The sequence below is a fragment of the Bubalus bubalis genome, chromosome 7 (assembly GCF_019923935.1).
Source record: "Bubalus bubalis isolate 160015118507 breed Murrah chromosome 7, NDDB_SH_1, whole genome shotgun sequence".
NCBI lineage: Eukaryota > Metazoa > Chordata > Mammalia > Artiodactyla > Bovidae > Bubalus > Bubalus bubalis.
The window spans coordinates 6,990,842-7,014,405 of NC_059163.1; the positions used below are offsets into that span (position 1 = coordinate 6,990,842).

General features: G+C 43.4%; 1 protein-coding gene and 1 non-coding gene across 5 annotated transcripts in view; one reads left to right on the forward strand and one right to left on the reverse strand.

The window, feature by feature from the left end:
- The window catches only part of CC2D2A (coiled-coil and C2 domain containing 2A), a 131,544-nt gene that overhangs the window by 93,336 nt on the left and 14,644 nt on the right, over positions 1–23,564 (reverse strand). For all 4 annotated transcript variants that reach the window (XM_044945624.2, XM_006054939.4, XM_044945626.2 and 1 more), the window contains 2 exons: positions 4,916–5,004; positions 4,486–4,587 (listed from right to left, as the gene is read on the reverse strand). In XM_044945624.2, coding sequence (XP_044801559.2) covers positions 4,486–4,587; positions 4,916–5,004 — 191 coding nt within the window. The remainder of the gene's footprint in view (positions 1–4,485; positions 4,588–4,915; positions 5,005–23,564) is intronic.
- Positions 23,129–23,199, forward strand: TRNAG-CCC. The gene has a single exon. It is a non-coding gene; the product is annotated as a tRNA-Gly (tRNA).

Sequence of the window (23,564 nt, forward strand, 5' to 3'; positions counted from 1 at the left end):
TTGCTCACTGTTGAAGATGCCATTCTGCTCCTGTCTGCCTCAGAATCCTTCACCTCCTAGAGCCCAAGACAGAGACTGATACATTTGAAACACATAAATAAGCCAAGGAGTCAACTGATCAGAGAGACGAGAAGCTTAGCTCTGTATAGGCAAGCCTTAGGTTTTAGAGACATCTAAAGAATGATAATAAAACAGAAGAAGACCAGGCAGAAAGTCTAACGTTAGCAATTTAAAAAATAAAATAAGTAGGTAAAATTCCATTTGGCAAATATGTGTATGTGGAGATCAGTATTTTATTCTTTCTGTTTCTTTCCATCTCTTTCTGCATCAGCTTGACAGAAAGGACAGTAAGTTTGGACAATATAATTTCTTTGGTATCTTTTAAAATTATAAGATTGACAGTTTTACTATGATATGTATGGACTTGATCAAAACGGTGGTAATTTAATTTTTGTCAAAATCTCAAAGTATTTAAAAGTTTATAAATTATATTAGCATAAGAAAAGCCATTAAATATGTTTAAAATGACTGTGTGCAGAATTAAATTTTAAAGAACTATTATCTATAGTATCTTCATAAAAGCTTAAAGTAATAATATTCAATTTCAAGTGAATGCCTGTGATGATGTGTGCTGTGTCCAGCTAAGAATTCTTTCTCATCCTTGAATTTGTTGTAACCTCCAAGAAGGCTCTATGACCCTCTTCTAGCTTGAGCTAGACAATCTCAAGTCTCATTACTTTGACCAAAGCATAATTACCTCTCTTCTAACTACTAGTCAATATTTTTAATTCCCTAAAGACAGCCTAATCTAGATGGTCTTGCAGATATCTCCAATTTTTATATATTCTCAGTATGAGGAATGATACTAATCAAGATAAATGATTTGCAAATAATTTCTCCCATTATGCATGTTTGTCTTTTCACTTTTTTTTTTTCACATTTTAAAATAATCTTTTAATTTTAGAACAATTTTAGATTTACAAAATGATTAAAAAGGTAGTAATAATGATACAGAGAATTCCAGTGTATGCATGCCCAGTTTCCCCAGTTATTAATATATTAATATAGTACATTTGTCATAAGGGACTAATAGTACATTATTAACTAAAGTTTATACTTTATTCTTATTTCCACAGATTGCCACCTAATGTCCTTTTTCATCTGTTACGGAATCCCATTCAGGATATACATTGTAGTTACTTGTTATTTCTCAATAGGCTTATATCTCTATATTTTGTATATATTTTCTCCCAGTCTACCTCTTTTTTTTGTTTTGTTTTGTTTTTTTTGTTTTTTTGGTTTTTTTAATTTTATTTTATTTTTAAACTTTACATAACTGTATTAGATTTGCCAAATATCAAAATGAATCCGCCACAGGTATACATGTGTTCCCCATCCTGAACCCTCTTCCCTCCTCCCTCCCCATTCCATCCCTCTGGGTCGTCCCAGTGCACCAGCCCCAAGCATCCAGTATCGTGCATCGAACCTGGACTGGCAACTCATTTCATACATGATATTTTGCATGTTTCAATGCCATTCTCCCAAATCTTCCCACCCTCTCCCTCTCCCACAGAGTCCATAAGACTGTTCTATACATCAGTGTCTCTTTTGCTGTCTCGTACACAGGGTTATTGTTACCATCTTTCTAAATTCCATATATATGTGTTAGTATACTGTATTGGTGTTTTTCTTTCTGGCTTACTTCACTCTGTATAATAGGCTCCAGTTTCATGCACCTCATTAGAACTGATTCAAATGTATTCTTTTTAATGGCTGAATAATACTCCATTGTGTATATGTACCACAGCTTTCTTATCCATTCATCTGCTGATGGACATCTAGGTTGCTTCCATGTCCTGGCTATTATAAACAGTGCTGCGATGAACATTGGGGTACTCGTGTCTCTTTCCCTTCTGGTTTTCTCAGCGTGTATGCCCAGCAGTGGGATTGCTGGATCATAAGGCATGTCTATTTCCAGTTTTTTAAGGAATCTCCACACTGTTCTCCATAGTGGCTGTACTAGTTTGCATTCCCATCTTTTCACTTTTTTCTTGGTTTCCTTTGAAATGGAAACGTGTTTAATTCTGATGAAGTCCAGTGTACTGATGTATTCTTTTGCCACTTGTGTTTTTGAGTCACAGATAAGAAACCATTGCCTAAGGCAAAACACTTCATATTTTACATAACCTGACCCCAAGGGAAGTGCCCTTTCCAAGGCTTCCTCAAGGCACCCACCATGGATCTTAACTAGCCTGCACTTCCACTGTCTGGTCACCTGCCTGTCATCCCCACTGGGCTCCTTGAAAGGGGCCCTGACTGTCACTGCTGTGTGTTCAGAGTCCACTGGACACCCGGCAGGAAGGAGCCTCCGAGAGATGCTGGCGACAGGTAGAGTGTGTCAAGGGATCAGAACCTGGGGCACCTGGGACAATGAGCCAGGTCCACAAAACAGAGACATTTTGGTCATGCCTAGTGGAGACCAAGGAGTCAAATGTTCTGTGTTATTCCCACTTCTTTAAGTTACACATCCAAGGTCATGCAGCTAGTGAGTGAGAGTGCCAGAATTTAGTGCTGGGCAGCTGAGGTCCAGCACCTGGCCTTTTCATGTGCTCTTTGCCCCATAGGACCAAAATCGACTGCTTTTTATATTCTTCTTCTGGGCTAAGGTATGTACATGAATAACTGTGCTTGTGAGTGATATGTTCCATTGGAAATCTGAGATCAGGTCCGCGGACAAGGCATGTGGTGTTTGCCTCACTTTCAGAGAGTGGCTCTTAGGAGCTATGCACTCTGTTAGACAAAAGGTCAAGTTCCTGCTCACAAAGAGAAATAAACAACTCTGTGAGCCAAAGGAGTATATTTTTACTTCTAAAACTACCAACTTGATTTGGATATCGTATTCATGGCCTATTGGACAAGCTAAAACTACCACGATTGTGTGAAAGGATTATCCATCAAGAAGGTGCAGACAACACCAGACATGGGAGACAACACCCTCCTATTGCTTACTCACACACCTACCAAAACAACCAAAGTATCTGTGTCATAATAATGGGATTTTAGGGACTTTTTCCTTTAAAATAACATTTTTTTTGATGTGGACTATTTTAGTCTTTATTGAATTTATTAGATTTATTACAATATTGCTTCTGTTCTTATGTTTTGGGATTTTTGGACCAAGAAGCATGTGGAATATTAGTTCCCTGACCAGGGATCAAACTCTCACCCTCTGCATTGGAAGATGAAGTTTTAACCACCTGCTCACCAGGAAAGTCTTGGTACTTTTTCTTTATTTTCCAATACTTTAGAACTATGGATCTTACACTTACGGCTCTCATGGAAGAAAATAAATTGGAAATAAAGAAAAAGAAATGTGTCCTCTGTAGAACAGAGTAGCCAGTTGTCATGAAGCCATTTTAGGGGACCAAGTGAGTGTTCTGAAAACCTATGAGCATGACTGCAACTTTCCCTGTAATCATGCAATCTCTGGCTTGTTGGGGATGAATATAGGTAAATGAAAATCTGTAACATCTCATTATAGAAAAAGAAAAGGCATCATCTAAGAAATTTGTGACTTTGCTCCAGAAATATCCCTAATGCTTAGACTTTAAAAACAACCAAAACCATCATCATCAACACACCACTGGGTTAGACTTGCAAACACTTCACTGAGCCATGTGCCCTGTTGATCTTTATGCTCCTTCTTCCACCCTAGATGTGTTGGTCCTTCAGCCACATGGCTGATACATCTTTCGGTCTTTAACAGGCTTCCTCTTTGCCTCGTGGGCCTTTATTGTCAGTTTTTCTCCAAGTGTGGGACCATCGTCATTCACACCCTTAAAACTTCAAAACTCACCACAGTTCAAATACTTCCTAAATCTGTGTCTCCAGGCCAGGTCCCTGCCTCTCTGTGCATCTGAGGAGCACGCTGAGGTGTCTCACTAGCATCTCAGACTCAAACAAGTCACCCCGGTGCATTCAAATCACCACCCGATCCTATTGTCAGTTGCTTTCCGTGGCTAAGAAAAAACCATCGGGGCACCTTAGTGTAACACTCAAAATCCCCACGATTGGATTCTATTCTTATCTCTTTCTCTGTTTGCCAGCAAGATCCATGGACCCAGCACCACTGACCCATGAGACACACTGGGAATGAGACAGAGCTGGAATCCAATACTGACTTGTCCACACACGTGCTCTGTGACCTGGGGATGGCTTGACAGGCCCTCTGAACCTCATATGTCAAATGTGAATGAAAATTATGGTACCCAACTCATAGAGGTGTTGGGATAAGGGCATCTAATAACATGGGGAAAGACTTGGCAAAATGCCCAGCACCAAGTAGCATCTATAAATAGCAGCTATTGTTATTAATGAGTGTTTAACAGCCCCTCTGTGCATAGCTCTGTTCTAGAACTTTTGCTGGAACATTTCTATTTGGCATCACTGTCTTTGGTCACAAAGTAGGGGTGGCCTATTTCTCACCTCCGTGCCAAATTCAGTCTCCGCTTCTTTCTCGGTGGGTCTTCGTAAGCGCCTGGGCCGAGGGGTGGGAATTTCCTGCAGGAGCACACTTTCTGCTTTGGACTAAAAAGTCGAAGAGAAAATTACTGCTACAGAATGTCAGTGATGCTACGAAACCTCAGTCACCATCTCGGGAGGAAATCAGTCAGTAAAATACGCATGTTATGCTTCTTTAAGAGGTAAAAACAATGGTTTAGAAGAAGGACATTACATTCTTCTTAAGTGTAACTTTCATCTGTGCTCATAGTTAAATGCTGCATTAACCTTTGGAGCATGAAAACAAATTTAACAGTATTCAAATTCACGCAGTTTTGAGCAAATGAATCAAGCTAGACAAGACTGGAAGCAAGGTAATCGGCGCCGAGCAAAATATCTCTGGGGTTTCTCTCACCCTTGCAGCCTGCAATTTCTCCCTCATGCGTTCTCTCATGGAAAATTCTGCAAAGCCTGTTCTGGAAGCTGAAGGGATTGGAGGCAAGCCTAAAACAATACAAGAAAATTACTTTAAAACAACATCTTTTTCTTCCAAAGGGAAGATTAGATTAAAAAATAACAAGAGAATATCATTTTATTTTGCAAATTTAGAATTTCACATAAGCCATCATGAGATAAAGCTGAGCAACACCCCCACCATGTGACGTAATAAGGACGTGTCTTGGCTTCTTTAAGACAGACAGTGACAACCTCGGTCCTACCAGGGCTGACACGTGGACTTAACTAAGAATTGAACGAATGACACTTGATTTTTCAAGGCGCAAGCACACCAGTTCAATTACCATTGGGAAGAAGCTCTTGAATTTATTGATTTGACAATAGGCTCCTTGGATGAATGAATGACTATTGATTGATTTTGGGGTTCGACTTTCAACAACGCTGATAGCTTCGATCAGAGAAAGTTTTTCTACAGGCTCAAGCCATAGCCTTGGGCTATATTGAACAGACAACATTTATTTTGTACATAGTATTAAACCTGTACATAAACTCTTCGTGGCTCAGCAGTAAAGAATCCGCCTGCAAGGCAGGAGCCACAGGAGACCTAGGTTCGATCCCTGGGTTGGGAAGATCCCCTGGAGCAGGGCATGGCAAACCCACTCCAGTATTCTTGCCTGGAGAATCCTCATAGACAGAGGAGCCTGGCAGGCTACAGACCATGGGGTTGCCAAGAGTTGGACACGACTGACGTGACTTAGCACAAACCTATACATAAATATCATGAAATGTTGTTTAGCTATTATGTCCCAGGCTCTGTGATAATGTGTTGACTGACTGCATCTTCTCATCAACTTTATGCCATTCCTGCTAGGAGGGATCACTCACTAGGCCTCTTGAAGATGAAGACCCTGGAGTAACTGGCATTGTGGGACTTCCCTGGTGGTTCAGTGGCTAAGACTCCTTGCTCTCAGTGCAGGGGACCTGGGTTTGATCCCTTTTCAGGGAAATGGGTCCCACATGCTACAACTGAAAGGTCTCGTGTATTGCAACCAAGAGCCAACACAGCCAAATGAATAAATAAAAATAAATACTAAAAAAGTCTTCAAAAAAGTGACTGGGATGATGATTGCATACTCAGGAGGTACAGTGCTTAGGATTTGATCCTAAATGCTCTACACCATAATGAAAGGGATAGGAATACAACAAAAGGCTTGGGGAACAGAATGTTACGATACTTAAAGGAGAGAGGGCTCTACTGGGAGGAAGTAGAAGAAAAGATTGCAGAAGGAGTTTGGGGTCAAGTCACGGAGAGCCTCTGATGTTACATGAAAGAAACTGGAATATATTTTCTATGTGGTGGGGATGCCTTGAAGAACATGGAGAGCAGAGAAGGAGAAGCAGCATTTTCTGGAGCTGCTCCTAGGGCTGCAGGCACAGGATGGTTGGGGTGGAGATGGAGAGACCCCAGCTGGGATAATAAAGAGGGAGCCAGTGGGCATGGTTGCAAAGAGGCCACAAAAAGATGACACGGTGGTTCCTAGTGATGATGGGGAGTGAAAGTTGCTCAGTTGTGTCTGACTCTTTGCGACCCCATGAACTATACAGTCCATGGAATTCTCCAGGCCAGAATACTGGAGTGGGTAGCCTTTCCCTTCTCCAGGAGATCTTCCTAACCCAGGGATCAAACCTAGGTCTCCCACATTGCCAGCAGATTCTTTACCAGCTGAGTCATGAGGGAAGCCCGAGGCGAGCACTAATTCCCCCAGCAGCAGCACCTTCTGGGCAATTGGTGGACCGGCAAACGCTCAGGCCTAACCCCAGACAGATCCACTAAATCAGAACCTGTAGCCACCACCTGCAGAACCTGTAGCCACCATCTGGGTAATTTTTAAGACACACTCAAGTCCGGAGGACCCCCAGTTTAGAGAAGGCGAACGTGTCTGAGGTTTCGGCTGAGGTAAGTATGGATTTGGGGCTCCTGAGAGAGAAAAAGTGGAGGCATGCCAGCCTAGGGGGTACTGGTGAGGAGGGGGATTGGTTTACTCCTGTAAATCAGAGCTGGGACAAGTCTGAGATGCCGGCAGGATATGGGAACGTGTACTGGTCCTGCATGCTGAGCTCCAGGAAGGGGTCCAGTGCCTGAGATGGAGACCGAGGAAGTGTTTCTACCCTGGTGATGCTGACATTTGAGAAAAAGAGTATGGAGAGAGGAGTTTTCTGATCCTGTAGCCATCTGCCCTGTTAAAGGAAGAACGCTCACAAGTGAAAGACAAAGAGAGAAGGCAAGATGCTTTATCAGCAGGTGGAAGGAACAGTGGGGAGAGAGGAAGCTGCGCTGGGCAGAGCCCGCCGTGCTGACCCCTCGCCTCTGATTGTGTAGAAGAGGGAGCTTTCTGCAGCCTGGTCACTCAGTGCCAAGGCCAAGTGTCCTTCCTTTCGTGTGACAGAAGGATGTAAAATCCTACTTTATCAGGTGCCAACCACCTGCCCGAGGCTTCCTCCGTGCCTGGTGGAAGGCCTGAAATAATCATCTTAAAGATCACAGCCTTACATGTGCGGGCTGAGGTTCAAGTTCTTTACAAGAATCTCCTTCAGTAGCCTGAACAGGCCTTTGGCGTTTTTTTTTTTTTTTTTTTAAAGCCAACTTTAAAAATCAAGTCATTGTTTCCCAAAACTTGCAAGTTAAACAGAAAATAAATAAATAAATAAATAAAGACCATCTACCCATGGTGGATCATATCCCCATGTCAGAGGCCTGTGACTTTTTCTGTTTCACATTTGTCACACTTTGAATTTATGTATTTGTGTGGTTATTGCATTAATATCTTCTTCCTCCCCCAGGTTCTGTGGTCTCCAGCCACAGAGGGTGGGCACAGGTTAAGCGTCATTAAGTGTGTGTGGACCACCTAGGCGGATAAAGAAGGGAAGGATTTCTAGACTGGACCCCTGCTCTCTGGCTGATCACCCCCCTCCTTCTGCCCCCAGAAAGAAGCAATGTCTTTGAACATGAAAAAAAAAAAACAAAAAAAAACCTCTTGTTTATTTACTATTCCTCCTCTTTTATTTTTAAAAGAGATCTAGTTTTTCAAGTTGACTTAAAATAGCTGCTGCCTACATAGCATTCATTAGAATAATTTTGTGAGTTACTCTTTAAAAGAGGCAAGATATAATTCATAAAATTGTTCTAATGAACTCCATGGGACTTCCCTGATGGCTCAGTGGTAAAGAATCCACCTACCAATGCAGGAGATGAGGTTCAATCCTTGGATCAGAAAGATCCTTTGGAGGAGGAAATGGCAACCCACTCTAGTATTCTTGCCTGGGAAATCCCATGGACAGAGGAGCCTCGTGGGCTACACTCCATGGGGGTCGCAAAAAGAGTTGGCCATGACTTAGCGCTAAGCAACAACAAAACAACAAACACAGAGTTCATTAGAATAATTTTATATTGTTTAAAAGAGACAAGATATTTTATTTAAAAACCATCTGCTCTGAATAAAACGGAAGGGGCTTCTTTAGCAAGTATTAGTTTAAAAAGTCTTGAAAAATGTTGAGGGGGTAAAAAATAGCTCTTTCTTGATTTTTAAAAATACACTCGGTGTTAGTGAAAGACATTTGGAGGGTATGAAAAGTAAAAGTGAAGTCGCTCAGTCGTGTTCGACACTTTGTGACCCCATGGACTGTAGCCTACAAGGCTCCTCCCTCCATGGGATTCTCCAGGCAAGAGTACTGGAGTGGGGTGCCATTTCCTTCTCCAGGGGATCTTCCTGACCCAGGGATCGAACCCAGGTCTCCCACATTGCGGGCAGATGCTTTAACCTCTGAGCCACCAGGGAAGCAACTTTGGAGGGTATAAAGATTTCTAAATCCGATCTGTACAACTAGGTGGTGAGATGTTATTTCCCCAGCTAGGATGTGACCTGCTTGACGGCAAGGACTCTGTCGGTGACTTTTGTACCTGGCACATTGTAATGAAAAGGAAAACATGGAGGAATATGAAGGTATGAGAGATATTGGACTGAAAGAGTGCAATGCAAACAATTCTTTGAATTTTGAAAGATTTGATTTGAGGGTGTGCAAGAGCTTATGGACAATGAGAGAATTTCAAGACATTCCATTAAAAATATATACATAATGTCCAGGATTCTGTGGCCAAGGGATGTTTTTCATCAGGGCAGCAGGGGTTATATCAATGGATTTGACAACACTTCCCCGGCTGTCCAGCAGACCTGTGAGCCTGAGAGCCTCATCAGCCTCATGTTTGCAAACGGCTCCCAGATCTTCTCTGTGCTGACACCTTCTCCCGTCACCCACACTCACTGCACCCCATGTCTCTCTCTTTACAGACTTCGTCAAACGATGAACACCGTCCATTTTTCTCTAAAACACTCCTGTGATACTTGACTCCTCGGAAAACACACACCACCTTCTAATAAAAAAGGCACTGCCCTTTGAAATAATTTTCCAATCTTCTCACCTACTGCCCCTGAGTCGATGTGACCTTGTTTCTATGGACAGGCAGGCAGGCTTCTAAGGTCTTCCCTCCACGATCTTGGAAGTGCTCCCAGCACCCTGATTTGGACTCCCAACCTCTAGAACAGTGAGAACTCAGTGTCTGCAGTTCAAGCCACACATCTATAGCAGCGTCAGCCAGCAGGTACAGGGACCATCTGTCTGGGTGAGACCAGCCCCGCCAGCTTTGCAGATTGTCCCTGCACTCTGGCACCATCATGGTGATTTCACAGGGCAATGGGGCTTCCAACGGGCCTGAGACTCTGAAGAGTGGTAAAGAACATCATAGATACGCTTTGACCTGACCGTTTTGCCTCGGGTTGAGCCTTCCACATTGCCTTGAGCGGAGTGGAAAAGACAACAGAAGCATCAGGAGGGCCAAGCGCTGTGTGGGAGATGCCAGGGTGACCGTCTCAAACAAGCTTCTCAAATTTCTAAGAAGGGAAATAGTAGGTAAAGCTTCTGAGCTTGAAATGTTTTTGCGGCAGTTAATCTCTGACAGAGTATGAGTACACAGTCTACCCAACCCACTCTTGGGACCGATGGCTTAGAGAATTCAGTTCAAGCATCAACTACAAAATCTTTCTCCCAGGGGTCTGGGAGAAATCTCTCACCTGGGGCCTCCCAGGTGGCATGAGTGGTAAAGAACCTGCCTGCCAATGCAGGAGACATGAGGGACATGGGTTCGATCCCTGGGTTGGGAAGATCCCCTGGAGGCGGGCATGGCAACCCACATCTGTCCACTCCAACCTTGTCCTGGTGGCTCAGATGGTAAAGAATCTGCCTGCAATGCAGGAGATACAGGTTTGATCCCTGGGTAGGGAAGATCCCCTGGAGGCAGGCATGGCAACCACTCCAGTATTCTTGCCTGGAGAATCCCATGGACAGAAGAGCCTGGAGGGTTACAGTCCATAGGGCTGCAAAGAGCTGGACACGCAACTGAGAGACTAGCAACAATAGCAGAAAAGATGAAATGTCTTCTCTAGTGAGATGGAGATGACCAGGATTTTCCCACCCTCATGACCAACTTTAATAAGCTTCAGAGACTTCCAAGAGGAGAGATGGTAGATAAAGCTTCTGAAACTGGAAGAATTTTGTAGGAGAAACAGGTCAGGGTTGAAAGAAGGAGATCAGAAGCTCAGTTTCAGTCGAGTAACATTTGGGTTGTCTCAAAATAGTTCATGGACCTAACTAAATGTAAGAGCTAAAAACAGGAAACTTCCAAAAGAAAATATGCGAGAAAATGTCCATGACCTTGGGTTTAACAAAGAATTTTTAGATACAATCCATATTAGAAAAGAAGTGATAATTTGACTTCACCATGATTAAAAACTTTTGTTTTGGAAAAGGGGGCTTCCTTGGTGGCTCAGTGGTAAAGAATCTGCCTACCAATGCAGAGGACATGGGTTTGATCCCTAGTCCAGGAAGATCCCACATACCTGTGGCTCTAGAGCCTCAGTTCAGTTCAGTTCAGTTGCTCAGTCGTGTCCGACTCTTTGCGACCCCAAGGACCGTAGATTGCCAGGCTTCCCTGTCCATCACCAACTCCCAGAGTTTACCCAAACTCATGTCCATTGAGTCGGTGAGGCCATTCAACCATCTCATCCTCTGTCATCCCCTTCTCTTCCCACCTTCAATCTTTCCCAGCGTCAGGGTCTTTTCCAATGAATCAGCTCTTCACGTGAGGTGGCCGAAGTATTGGAGTTTCAGCTCCAACATCAGTCCTTCCAATGAACACCCAGGACTGATCTTTAGGATGGGCTGGTTGGATATCCTTACAGTCCAAGGGACTCTCAAGAGTCCTCTCCAACACCACAGTTCAAAAGCATCAATTCTTTGGCCCTCAGCTTTCTTTAGAGTCCAACTCTCACATCCATACATGAGCACTGGAAAAACCATAGCCTTGACTAGATGGACCTATGTTGGCAAAGTAATGTCTCTAGAGCCTGGGGACTGCAACTATTGGGCCCTTGAGCTGCAACTACTGAAGCTTGCTCACCCTAGAGCCTGTGCTCCGCAGTAAGAGAGGCCACTGCAATGAGAAGCCTGCACACCACAACGAGAGAGTAGCCCCTGCTCAGCGCAACTACAGAAAAGCCCACGCAGCAACAAAACCCCAGCACAGCCAAAATAAACACATAAATACGATTATAAAGCAAAGAAGATGAAAAGGTTAGACATTTGCTTGGAGAAAATACTTTCTAACTATAGACCGGATAAAGTACTTGTATTCAGGGTATATAGAGAACTCTTACAATTCCTCAGTAAGATGAAGAATCCAATTAATAATGTGTAAAAAATTAAATAGTTTACTAAGATAATATACAAGCGGCTAATAAGCATCTGAAAAATACTCCACATCATTAAGCACTAGGGAAATACTAGGTTAAAAGCACAATGAAATATCACTGTTCATGCCTTATAAAGGGTTCAATGGAAATCACAGATAAAATCAGTTGTTTTTAGTGAACAAACAGAAACTCTCACACACTGTTGGTGGGAAAGTGAAATGATACAGCCACTTTGTGAAACAGATTAGCAGTTTCATATAAAGCTAAATATATACATTCATCATATGACCTGGTTCATAGAAGCATGGCTTATAATGGCCCCAAACTAGAAATAATCCTAATATCCATTACTAGGTGAATGTAAATAAAATGTGTGCACACATATCCAGATGATGGAATAGGATTTGGCAATAAGAAGGAACACAGTGAGGATATACGCTACCACGTTTATTATCTTGAAAAACATTATGCTAAAGGAAAGAAGTCAAACACAAAGTGCTACATATTGTATGATTCTGTTCACATGAAATGTCTAGAAAAGGCATATTTACAGGAATATATTTAATTCAAATATTTAACACAAATCAGTGTTTGTCTAGGGCTGGGGATGGCAGTGGCTTCAAATAGGCATCAAGGAACTTTTGGAGTGATGAAAATGTCCTAAAACTGGATTTTAGTGATGGTTACACAGATCTAGACATTTACTAAACGTCATTGAATTGTATATTTACAATGGGTGAATTTTATGATATGCAAGTTATACTTCCACAAGTCTATTAAAATGCGAGCTGTCTTATGCGATAGGCAAACGTGGTTTTGAGTAGGTAGTTCACATTTAGTCTGAGAAAGTCCCAGACTGGAGATAAAAATCGGGGACTGTGTATATGTACCACAGCTTTCTTACCCATTCAGTACGGGGAGGGAGGTGGGAGGGGGGTTCAGGATGGGGAACACATGTACACCTGCGGCAGATTCATGTTGATGTATGGCAAAAGCAATACAATATTGTAAAGTAGTTAGCCTCCAATTTAAATAAATTTTTAAAAAACCGGGGGCTGATCAGTTATACTTACAGTATCTAGAAGCTGGAATTGAAAGTCTCGAGATGACAGAGAGAATGAATGTTGATTAAGGAAAGGGGGCTGATCACCCAGCTTAGGGGCTCCAACTGTTAGAGGCTGGGGTGCAGGAACCCACGAAGAGGTGGGGAGGTCCAGCCAGCGAGGGAGATGGAAGACCCAGGAGAGTGGTGACTAGGAGCTGAGTGCTGAGGAGGGGAAGTGCGAGGTGCAGGGAGTGCGGCTGACTGTTGAGGAAGGTAGATGAAGAGCTGACCCTAGAACTGAGCGAATGTGTGGTTCACAGGGACCTCAATAAGGACAGGGTCGACAGGCAGTGGGGATCTCAGTTAGAGGAGAAAGTTCAAGACTGCAGATAGAATGCGAATAGATGGCCCTGGAGAAATTTTGCTATGAAGGAGTTTTTGGGAAAATGCCTTTCTTGATAATTCATGATAAAGATGTGTGCAGGCTAAGTCCCTTCGGTCATGTCTGACTTTTTGCAGCCCTATGGACTGTAGCCTGCCAGTCTCCCCTGTCCATGGGATTCTCCAGGCAAAACTACTGGAAGAGGTTGTCATGCCTTCCTCCAGGGGATCTTCCCAACCCAGGGATCGAACCCACATCTCTTATGTCCCTTGCATTGGCAGGAGGGGTCTTTGCCACACCTGGGAAGCCCAATAATAAAGATGGGTCTGTTTAATATTCTTTGTCCTAAGAGACGGACAGTCAGGTGTGGCCACGTGCAGAGACAGAGGAGAGGCTCAGGTTCTGTAGCAGGGGGCAGGGTGTGCCATGCAGGGCATGTGGAAAGGCAATAAGGTGGTCAGGAGGAGAAGACAGAAGAGGGTGAGGGCTTCTACCTCAGCTTTTGTGGGGTTTCTGAGGGAAAGAGGGGGCAGGGCGGGGTAAGCAGGTTAGGACGGGCCAGTTTGAGCCGTTCTGATGGGCTCTGAGGTACAGGGTGGTCCCTTGTTGCCGGGTACCTGGCCCTGCGATGATCCAGGCAGAGGACTCTTGCTTCCTAGGATTGGACTGGCCAAACAGAAGGCGTAAGGCTCTGGCTTGGTTAGTTAGCATTTCAGGCATGCTCCAGTCTGGGGTCTTTGCTGTCTCTATATTTCTAAACAATTGGCTAGTGTCTCCCCAACCAGAAAGTTTTCTTTTTTTTTTTTTCTTAAAATGTCAAACATAATATTCAGAAAAAAATGTTACTGAATATAGCATACTATTTATTTTTATTTATATAAATATTTTACTTAGTACTGTAATTCAACCCCCCCACCCAGTTCCCTGTGAGGTCGTGAACTCCAGCATGGATGAAGTTTTGACATTTCCTACATCAGTGTGCATCCTCTGACTAGAATCTTCTTTCCTTCTCCAGCTGCTGGGCTCCAAGGCAACTCCCAAGAGCCGCTCCTTTGGGAGGTTCTCTTTGTCTTGTACTGAACTTTATAACATTTGTTTCCTGGGTCAGTCTCTCCAGCTCTTGGTGACTTTTAAAAGTATGCCTAAAATAAATGATCTGTTTTTCTTTCATTTGCATCAAATTTCACTGGATTCTGAACTTTATTTGCAATCGATACTGAAAAATTGGCTCGGAAATGATGCTTTAATCAGAGAAACCAACACAAATGAATGGAAAACAGATGTCAGTAATGAAGAAATTTATGTTCATAAGAAACTACTTAGCATTTGATAGTTCCTCCCTTAAGAGATGGTGCAAGTTGGAATTGCGGCAGTAATGTGTACTTTTTTCCTAAATGTTTATTTGATTTGGAACAAGCACCCGTTCAGCGCAATGCTATCGTCTTTATTTGGAATGTCACTGAATATGTCGTTGACTATGTACATGTTTGAATAGCAATTAGAAGCCGAAGCTTTCAGTGCGTGGGTTTATACTGCTGTTCATCAGGGAGGTGGCCCCTCTGGGCATGTGCCTGGGGCAGTGGGGGACGCCAGATCATCAAGGATGCTTGTATCTAAGTATCTGAAGACAATCTGGACTTGACAACACTTGGAGCCCTGTAGCCTGTAGGGATGCTACAGTATAGAGAAGGTCATAGGTTCAAGGTCAGGAGCTGGGGGAGTAGAATTGAGCAACAGACCAGACCCATAAGAGGTTTGGGGAGTGAACCATCAAGAGGGAGTCAAAAATTTGGACGTAGGTGAGCAAGTCCAAGCTATGGTTTTTCCAGTAGTCATGTATGGATGTGAAAGTTGGACCATAAATAAGGCTGAGTGCTGAAGAACTGACGCTTTTGAGCTGTGGTGTTGGAGAAGACTCTTGAGAGTCCCTTGGGCAGCAAGGGGATCCAACCAGTCTATCCTAAAGGAGATCAGTCTTAAATAGTCATTGGAAGGACTGATGCTGAAGCTGAAGCTTCAGTACTTTGACCACCTGAGGCAAAGAGCTGACTCATCCTGATACTGGAAAAGATTGAGGGCAGGGGAGAAGGGGACAACAGAGGATGAGATGGTTGGATGGCATCACCAACTCAATGGACAGGAGTTTGAACAAACTCTGGGAGATGGTGAAGGACAGGGAAGCCTGGCATGCTGCAGTCCGCGGGGTCGCAGAGAGTCAGACAAGACTTAGAGAATGAACAACAACAGAGCAGGCAGACTTGGTTGGCAGGATGTGGTGGGCTGGTGTTGTGGTCATTGGGTAGTAAGTGACCACAGGGAAGCCAGAGCATGGCCACGAGTAAAATACAGACAGCATTGGACTTTCCCTGGGCAACTGTAAACCATTATCTTTAAAGACCGATCAGAGTTAAGATTTGTGGGTGTAGAATGAGGCTGTAGTGCGGCAATTATAAACACAAATTCATTTAGTATCAATGAGATAAGTTGTGGGAACTATATTCAATATTCTGTGATAAATCATAATAGAAAATATGAAAAGGAATGTATATATGTGTACGATTGAATCACTTTGCTGTACAGCAGAAATTAACATAACATTGTAAATCAGTTACACTTCAACAATAGCAATAGCAAAACCAAAAAGAACAGATTTCCCTGACATCTGTAGGCTGGAGTTTCAGTTCTGGCTCTACCATCTACAGGGGCTGGTTCTCTTTGAACCTGAATTTCCTGAACTGTAAAACAATGCCTGATGACGGAGCTGCTCGGAGTAATGTAGTGCATATAAAGACGGGGCCTGCTGTATGATCACCCTCACCCTCAGAAGAGGGAATTCTTTGTGTTGGTTACTTAGTATCAAGTTCTTCTTCCAGCTGGAGAAGGTGAGGACGCTGGTGCCAGCCCCTCTGCGGGGCGCTTGCTATGTATCATCTGATTTCATTGTCATGACAGCGGCATGAAGCCAAGGCTTTTATGATCTTCATTTTATAAACGAGGCTCCTGCAGCTGAGGGAATCTAGCTTGTTGCTCCAGGTCCCATGACCAAAAGCAGTGACAAGTAGTAGTGAGCTCTGATGTCAGGGAATGTTTGTGGACTTGAAATGTTTATTTCTCTTAATTTTGGGCAACATAATGGAGTAAGCGTAAGAAAAGAGAATGAGGAATCTTGATGGAAATCTCATCAGAAAGCTCGCTGCCTGGCTTAGCACACAGTATTAAGTTCTCAGAGTTCAAGGTCATCAGGTGTATCATCTGTTTGTCTGCTTTCTCTCTCTGAGTTCAAGAGATTTATGATCTATTTGTCTTTCATTCTTCCTTCCTTTCTTTCCTCTTTTACTCTCAAAGTTCAAGGTTGCCAGATTTGTTTTTCTGTCTCTTCCCTCCATCCTTCCCTTCCTCCCCTTTCCCTCTGTCTCTTTTTCTCTTTCTGGGGGAGAGGAGGATGCTTCAGGTAAACAAGTGTTTAAGGAAGAAAACTACAATGAAATCATATGAGCTTAAAACAATCCCACAACTTCCTTAGCGTAAACCTTTTTGGAATAGGGAAACCACTGAATCCGAGGTTTTGCCTAGAAAAAGGGTAGATAAGTAGTGTTTATAAATCGGTCATGAGAAACAGCCTCTTGAACCTTTTATTAGTCCCAGCGCAGGTTGGGGAGGGGTGCCAGAAGGACTCAATATATGAAAATCAATCAATGTAACACACATCATTAACAGAACAAAGGCCAGAAACCGCATGATCACCCGAATGGATACAGAAAAAGCATCGGACAAAATTCAACATCCTTTTACGATAAAAACATTCAACAAACTCAGAACAGAAGGAAATTACTTCAACATGGTAAAGGTCATATATGAAAAGCCCACAACTAACACACTCAGTTGTGAAAAACTGAAAGCACCTCCTCCAAGGTGAGGAACAAGGCAAGGAAGCCCCCCTCTCCACTTCTAGGAAGCTCAAGCTTCTAGCACTCAACACAGTGCTACAAATCCAGACCTGGGCATTTGGCAAGAGCTGTAGGCTGTGTCCTCCCAAACTGTGATGTTGAAAACTAATCCCCAGTGTGATGGTATTTGGAGGCAGGGCCTTTGGGAGGTGATTAGGTCATGAGAGGGTAGAGCTTTCACGAATGAGATTAGTGCCCTTATGAAAAAGACCCCAGAGAGCTCCCTTGCCCCTTCTACCATGTGAGAACACAAGAAGAAGACGGCCACATAGGAACGAAAAAGGAGACCCTCCTTACCAGACACCATATCTGCTGGTGCCTTTATCTTGGATTTCTCAGGCTTCAGAACTGTGAGAAATAAATTTCTGCTCCTAATAAGCTCCCCAGTCTAGAGTACTAACAGAGCTAATAGACTAACACAGAGAGAATAAGTTACAAAAGGCATCCAGATTGGAGGGGAAGAAGTCAAATTATCTCTGTGTGCAGATGACATGGTCTTTCTTTAAAAAATTATTATTTATTTTAATTGGAGGATAATTACTTTACAATATTGTGATGGTTTTTGCCATACATCAACATGAATCTGCTATGGGTATACTGTGTCCTCCTGAATGCTTCTCCCACCTCCCTCCCCACCCTACCCCTCTAGGATGTCACGGAGCACTGGCTTTGGGTTCCCTGCATCATGGATCAAACTCCCACTGGCCATCTATTTTACATACAGTAATGTGTGTGTTTCAGTGCTATTCTCTCAAATCATCCCATCCTCCCCTTCCCCAACTATGTCCAAAAGTCTCTTCTTTACATCTGTGTCTCCTTTGGTGCTCTGCATGTAGAATCATCCGTACTATCTTTCCAGATCCCATATATAAGCATTAATATACAGTACTTGTCTTTCTCTTTCAGACTTACTTCGATCTGTATAACAGGCCCTAGGTTCACCCACCTCATTAGAAGTGACTCAAGTGTGTTCCTGTTTATAGCCGAGTAATATTCCTTGTGTATATGTACCACAAATTCCCCATCCATTCATCTGCTGATGGACATCTAGGTTGCTTCCATGTTCCAGTTATTGCAAACAATACTGCAATGAACATTGGGGGAATATATATCTTTTTCAATTGTGGTTTCCTCAGGGTATAAGATGATATGGTCTTTTGTAGAGAAAATCCTAAAGATTCCACACAAATGCATACACACACACACACACACACACAAGTATGCATGCACAAACTGTGGAAGCAAATAAGCAAATTCAGCAAAGTTGCAGCATGCTGCTGCTGCTGCTGCTAAGTTGCTTCAGTCGTGTCCGACTCTGTGCGACCCCATAGACGGCAGCCCACCAGGCTCCCCCGTCCCTGGGATTCTCCAGGCAAGAACACTGGAGTGGGTTGCCATTTCCTTCTCCAATGCAAGAAGGTGAAAAGAGAAAGTGAAGTCGCTCAGTCGTGTCTGACCCTCAGCGACCCCATGGACTGCAGCCTACCAGGCTCCTCCATCCATGGGATTTTCCAGGCAAGAGTACTGGAGTGGGGTGCCATTGCCTTCTCCAAGTTGCAGCATAGAAAATTCATATGCAAAAATTAGTTGTGTCTCTATACACTAACCATGAAACATCTAAAAAGGGAAACTAAGAAAATGGTTGCATTTATAATAGCATGAAAATAAAACACTTAGGAATGGATTTAACCCAAGAGGGAAAACACTTGTACACTATAAAACACTGCTGAGAGAAATTAAAGACACAAATAAATGGAAAGTCATCTCATATTCAAAGACTGGAAAACTTGACACTATTAAATGTCAATACTACTGAGGCAATCAATAGACTTAGTGCAATCACTATCACCGTCTCGATGGCATTTCTCTCATTAAAAAATTCATCCTAAAATTCATATGGATTATTAAGGGACCTTCCAATAGCCAAACCAATTTTGAAAAAGAGCGAAGTTGCAGGCTCAGACTTCATGATTTGAAAACATTAAAAAGCTACAGCAATGAAAACAGTGGGCTGCTGCTGCTGCTAAGTCGCTTCAGTCGTGTCTGACTCTGTGCGACCCCATAGACGGTAGCCCACCAGGCTCCCCCATCCCTGGGATTCTCCAGGCAAGAACGCTGGAGTGGGCTGCCATTTCCTTCTCCAATGCATGAAAGTGAGAAGTGAAAGGGAAGTCGCTCAGTCGTGTCCGACTCTTAGCGACCCCATGGACTGCAGCCTACCAGGCTCCTCCATCCATGGGATTTTCCAGGCAAGAGTACTGGAGTGGGTACTGGCACAAAGACAGACATATAGAGCAATAAAATAGAATAGAGAGCTCAGAAATAAAACCTTGAAGATATGGCCAAATAATCTTCAACAAGGATGTGAAGATCACTCACTGGAGAAAAGACAGTATCTTCCACAAATGGTGATGGGAAACTTGCTATCCACATGGGAAAGAATGAAGTTGGCCCTTACCTTATACAATAAACTCAAGATGGATTGAAGTCATAATTGTAAGACCTAAAATTATAAAATTGCTAGAAAAACACAGAGGAAATCTTCTGACACTGAGATTGGTAATGATTTCTTGGATGTGACACCAAAATCACAGGCAACGAGGATTAAAGTAGACAATGGCTAAAATACTTCAAACTTCTGTGCCTTGGAGGACACAGTCAACAGAGTAAGAAGACGAAGTATGGAGTGGAAGAGAATATTTACAAATCATATATCTGATAAGGGATTATTGCCCAGGATATGTAAAGAACTCCTACAACTCAACAATAATAACAAGAAAGCAAGTAATCTGATCAGAAAATGGTCAAGGGATAGGCCTTTCTGCAATGATGATAACTGGTCAACAAGCTTGTGAAAAGATGGCCAACATCACTACTCATTAAAGTAAGTAAGTGTTAGTTGCTCAGTTGTGCCTGATTCTTTGCAACCCTACGGACTGAAGCCCACCAGACTCCTGTGTCCATGAGATTTTCCAGGCAAGGATACTGGAGTGGGTTTCCATTTCCTTCTCCAGGGGATCTTCCCAATCCAGGGATCGAACCCGGGTCTCCTGCACGGCAGGCAGATTCTTTATTGACTGAGCTACAACTACTCATTAGAAAAACACAAAGTAAAACCACCGTGTGATATCATCTCACATAAATGAGGGTGGCTACTATTAAAAAACAAACAAACAAAAGGAAAACAACCAGTGTTGGTGAAGATATGGAAAAATGGGAAGCTTTGTGCATTGTTGGTGGACATGTAAAACTTTGGTGTACCTGGTATGGAAAAGAGTAATGATGGTTTCCTCAAAAAATTCAAATTAGAAATGTCATATTTGTTCTTGCTCATGTTTAGTCATGTCCAAGTCTTTGTGACCCTGTAGACTGTAGCTTCTATCCATGGGCTTCTCCAAGTAAGAATAATGGAGTGGGTTGCCATTACCTTCTCCAGGGGATCTTCTGGACCCAGGGGTCAAACCCATGTCTCTTGCATTGGCAGGTGGATTCTTTGCCACTGAGACACCTGGGAAGCCTAGAAATACCATAGGAACCAGGAATTTCACTTCTTGGTATATATCCAACAAAATTAAAAGTAGGATCTTGAAGAGGTATTTGCATGTTCATATTGAAAGCAGCATTATTAGCAATAGTCAAGAGGGAGAAGCAACCCAAAAGTTCATGAAGGATAAATGGATAAGCCAAGGGTAGTCTTGGGATACATGGAATATTATTCAGCCTTAAAAGGGGTCCCTGTCACAAGCTACAATATGAACCTTGAAGACATGATGTCAAGTGAAGTTAGCCAGTCACAAAGACAGATACTGTATGATTCCACTCACACTAGGCATCTGTGTGTGCACGTGCTTGGGTGCTTCAGTTGGGTCTGACTCTTTGCGACTCTATGGAATGGAGTACACCAGGCTCCTCTGTCCATGGGATTCTCCAGGCAAGAATACTGGAGTGGGTTGCCATTTCCTTCTCTAGGGGATCTTCCCCACCCTGGGATCAAACCCATTTCTCTTTCATCTCCTGCACTGCAAGTAGATTCCTTCCCACTGAGACAGCAGGGAAGCCCAAGAGGTATCCAAAGTAGTCAAATTCACTGAAACAGAGAGTGGTTTCCAGGGCCCAGGGGAGGAAAAGTGGGGAGCTGCTCTTTAACAGGGATAGCATTTCAATTTTACAAAATGAACTAGTTCTGGAGATCTACTGCACAACAGCGTGAATATAGGTAATTCTACTCAACTGTACCTTGAAAAACGATTGAGATGGAAAGTTTTATGTTTTTTTTTAATAATTAAAAATTCTCTGGCAAAGACAAGAAGAAAAAAAAAATGTGGCAAAATCTTGTTAATCCTTGGATAATATACGCTTCACTATACTTTTTACTTCTGTGTAGATTTGAATTTTCATAATGAAAAATAGGGTCCCCAAGGGTACTCTGTTTAGGATTCTTGGCAGTTGCCTTGGTGACATCAGATTTACTTTGAGAATATCCAAATTCCTTTGATAACCATACATATAAAACCTTAATAGATGAGCTGAAATGTTGTTAGTACAGGAAATAAGTTTATGTTTCCAGTTTCATTGTGGAAAAATAAGAAAAGGGGTCAAGTAGAAAACATGCCTGCATGATGGAAATCCCTTTTGCTAGACAATCGTGCCGTTTGCAGAGACATGGGTGGACCTAGAGACTATCATACAGAGTGAAGCAAGTCAGAGAGAGAAAAACAAGTATTGTCTATTAATGCACATATGTGGAATCAGAATAATGGTGCGGATAAACCTATTTGCAAAGCAGAAACAGAGACACAAACGTAGAGAAGAATGAATGTATAGACACCAAGGGAGCAGTGGGAGGAACTGGGAGATTGGGGTTGACACACATATACCAGTGATACTATGTATAAAATAGACGGGGCTTTCCTGGCAGCTCAATGTAAAGAATCTGCCTGTAAGGCAGGAGACGCAGGAGCCATGGGTTTGATCTCTGGGTCAGGAAGATCCCTTGGAGGAGGGCATGGCAATCCACTCCAGTATTCTTGCCTGGGAAATCCCATGGACAGAGGAGTCTGGTGGACTACTGACCAAAGGGTCTCAAGGACTTAGGACGTGACTGAAGCAACTTAAAATAGACAACTAATGAGAACTTACTCTATGGCACAGGCATGCATGCACACCTAGTCTCTCAGTCGTGTCCAACTCTTTGTGACCCCATGGACTGTAGCCCGCCAGGCTCCTCTGTCCATGGGATTCTCCCGGCAAGGATACTGAAGTGGGTTGCCATGCCCTCCTCCAGGGTCTAGCACAGGGAACTCTACTTAATGCTCTGTGGTCACGTGAATGGGAAGGGACATTTAAAAGGAGGAGACGTATGTATGCATATGTCTGATTCATTTTGCTGTACCGCAGAAACTAACACAACATGGTAAAGCAACTATACTCCAATAACAATTAACTTTAAAAAAGAGACACGGAGGCTTTCAGATGCACTGTTTTCTGCACTCGTTTTTGTGTTTCAGAGCTCTCGGTCTGGAGCCCTCGGTCCCCAGGACCCCCCCACGGAGATTCCTGCATGTCCTGTATGGCTTCTGATGTATGCCTGTCTCAGGCAGTCTCCTTGGGATCCTCATTCCTCGAACGCATCTGCCTCTCACTCTGACCTGCATTGACACAGTGAATGAGACCTGATCTGCCCTCTTGACCACTGACTGCTTCCTGCTGGTCTTGACCTCTCGTTTCTGATGGATGCCTGTCCACTCAGGCTGCTCATCCACCTAGTGCCCCCCAGCTCATTTGGGGTTTTCTCTACATCTCGCTCACCAGTGCTGCCGAATCAGCATCAGCCTCCAGCTCTGCCCTGAGCGCCAGGCTGGTCACAACCTTTCTCAGGCAGGCACACCTTAGCATTGGATCGTCCCTTCCCTCTTCAAATCATACATAGTGGTTTTAATCTTTTTCTTTTGGACTAATGCATAGATTGTCTTTTATCTCTCTCTACTATACTACCGCATTGGTGGTTCAGAGGTAGAATTCTCGCCTCCCACGTGGGAGACCCGGGTTCGATTCCCGGCCAGTGTGCCAGATGATGGTTGTGTTTGTCTTGGGCGTCCCTTGTGGCTCAGCTGGTAAAGAATCCACCTGCAACGTGGGAGACCAGGGTTCAATCTGTTGGTCGGGAAGATTCCCTGGAGAAAGGAAAGGCTACCCGCTCCAGTATTCTGGTCTGGAGAATTCCATGGACTGTATACTCCATGGGGTCGCAAAGAATCGGACATGACTGAGTGACTTTCAGTTTCACTTTTCACTATACTACTAGATGTGTGCACAGTCGTGTCTGACACTCTGCGACCCCATGGACTGTAGCCCATCAGGCTCCTCTGTCCATGGAATTTTCCAGGCAAGGATATTGGAGTGGGCTGCCATTTCCTTCTCCAGGGAATCTT